General features: G+C 41.2%; 1 protein-coding gene across 2 annotated transcripts in view; it reads left to right on the forward strand.

The window, feature by feature from the left end:
• The first annotated feature begins 1170 nt into the window (after nucleotides 1–1170).
• Nucleotides 1171–2478, forward strand: part of rbpms2a (RNA binding protein, mRNA processing factor 2a) — a 16924-nt gene continuing 15616 nt past the window's right edge. For both annotated transcript variants that reach the window (XM_056452111.1, XM_056452112.1), the window contains exon 1: nucleotides 1171–1586. In XM_056452111.1, the coding sequence (XP_056308086.1) occupies nucleotides 1533–1586 (54 nt within the window). In that variant the 5' untranslated portion in view covers nucleotides 1171–1532. The remainder of the gene's footprint in view (nucleotides 1587–2478) is intronic.

Genomic DNA, 2478 nt, shown 5'->3' on the forward strand with positions numbered 1-2478 from the left:
AAGCTGCGGTCACACTTGACTTTTCTTCCCATAGACTTCCATTCCTACGCAAGCGAATGCGTCAGACCGGAAACGCAACGTCACGCGTCAAGTTTCGCATGTTGCTGCGGTGCAAAGTTCAAGCTTGGTGAACTCTGACCTGCGAAATCGCATCACTTGACTGCGTGAGACCAATCGAGGATCAAAACAGGACCTCTCTGGACAGAAATTTAAAACATGGAGCCATCGCTCGCTTTTTTTAAAGGCTAATCATTTTGTTTAATCCTGCCCCTTTTCGCAGCACCACATGACAGAATTTCACACACACAAAGCCCAGCGTGACCGTAGCTTCAAACTTTCAAAAGCAGCGAACTGCGAAACTTGTCGCAAGAGCTTGTGTTTCCGGTCTGTCAATGGGGACAAAAGTGCAGTGTGACCGCAGCTTACAGCTGTCAATATGAAATGCGGGGCCCCCCTGCACAGACTACTGGCGGGGCCCCTGTCAAAAATCACGGTCAGTGGGGGGTGGTGGTTAATCACGCTTGTCACGCAACCCGCCCTGCGTAAAGCTATGGTCACACTGGGGTTTGTGTGTGCGAAATTCTGTCGTGCGGCGCTGCGAAAAGGGGCGGGATTAAATAAGATGATTAGACATTTAAAAAAGTGAGCGATTGCTCCATGTTTTAAATTTCTGTCCAGAGAGGTTGTGTTTTAATCCTCGATTGGTCTCACGCAGTCAAGTGATGCGATTTCGCAGGTCAGAGTTCACCAAGCTTGAACTTTGCACCGCAGCAACATGCGAAACTTGACGCATGACCCCGTGTTTCCGGTCTGACGCATTCGCGTGCGTATGAATGGAAGTCTATGGGAGGAAAAGCCCAATGTGACCGCAGCTTTCGCCGCACCACTCCAAACGCTAAGGAAAATGCTCAGACTTTGATTGAAGACTACAAAAAGCAAACAATTTCTTTCAAGTGGATTAACCTGCACTGATTAATGATTCACCTAAAGAACAATGCGCTAGCAAAATAAGCTAATTTTGATTTCACAAGCGCTTTAAAAATAAACATTGTAAATAGATTATATAGGCAGGATGGGATATAGAGGCATGTGAAGGAGGGGTCAGATATGCTGATGATGTTGGTGGGCCGGGCCTCGCGCAGCTGAGTCCCATCTGAAGCTCGGGTACGCGCATTTAACATGATTGATCCGCTAATAGGACAGAAGAGCAGACGCACAACTTCAGCTTTAAATCTACCCACGGTTCCTCTTTCCTCCTTTCTTTCCACTTCAACTCAAACGAGCTTGATGTGAGCCGAGGGGGGAAAAAACTCCAAAAATCACCTCCTTTCCCTTCTGTCACCCTCACAGAGCACCTCTCACCTTTACTTTCGGATTGTGGCTTTAACTCACGGCTTCACTGGGCACAAAACGACACGAGATTCTCTTCTGCAACTTTAACGCACACCAGGGACAAACAAATCACCGACAGGGAAACTTGATTTATTTTTATTTTTTTTTTTTCTGGCACAAAGAAGCGTTAAAGTTACACAATGAGTCTGAAGTCAGATTCAGAGACGAACACCAGTGTTTCATTAGAGGAGGAGGTAAGAGAAATAAACTCTTTTAGTAAACATAAACTTCATTTGGTGAAGTTGAAGCCTCTCCCGGCGGATGACTTGTCGAAACTTTCATTTCTTTTGGTGTTTTTAGCTGCTTTAAACGCGTTGTTTGCTGCGGTTTGAGGAAAAGCGTTTCCTGAGGAAAAGTTTGAGGAATGCGGAGTCTGTTGATGATTAATCTTCAAGTTGGCATTGAAATGTGAGACTCACCTGATGAGAGAGACTTTTGTGTGGATAAAGTTTAAAGTCGGGTTTAACGAGCAAATACTTGACTGGGTGTTTCTTTGAAGCTTTTCTGTCGTGAATATTCTCCGTCATGACCACGGTCTCAGTAAAGACGCGCAAACTGACGTAAATGAAGGACAGCTTGAGATCACTTATATTAACATTTAGGGCTTTTTAATTCAGTCTAGAGTTATTTTCATAATGTTGGTGGAGTTTGGTTTATTTACTGCTTCGTTTTATTTTACTCAGATTATTTTTGGAGATTTAATTTTCTCTTAATTGTAATATAATTGCTTTTAATTATGTTATTAATATTGTGATGGTGGTACTTTAAATTACTTGAGAGCCAGAAATATATATTTTTATTTATATTTTATAGGCCTAATTTATGCTTTTATTTTTATTATTCGTCAAATAATGGAGCAGGATGCTCTTAGTCTGTCTGTATTTAACCTTTACTCCTTATATTGTCTCAAAATAAAATTGAGCTTTTAAGCAGAGAAGTTTCAATGCTTTAGATGCTATTAAAAGTATATTTTCTATATACAATGTTTGTTTGACAGACCCCTGTCCTAAAATGAAAAAGGCATCTATGGTTTCCTTTTATTGTAACTTTTTTTATTTTTTTATTATTAATATTTTTTTTAAATAA

This window comes from Danio aesculapii, chromosome 25, assembly GCF_903798145.1.
Source record: "Danio aesculapii chromosome 25, fDanAes4.1, whole genome shotgun sequence".
Lineage (NCBI taxonomy): Eukaryota > Metazoa > Chordata > Actinopteri > Cypriniformes > Danionidae > Danio > Danio aesculapii.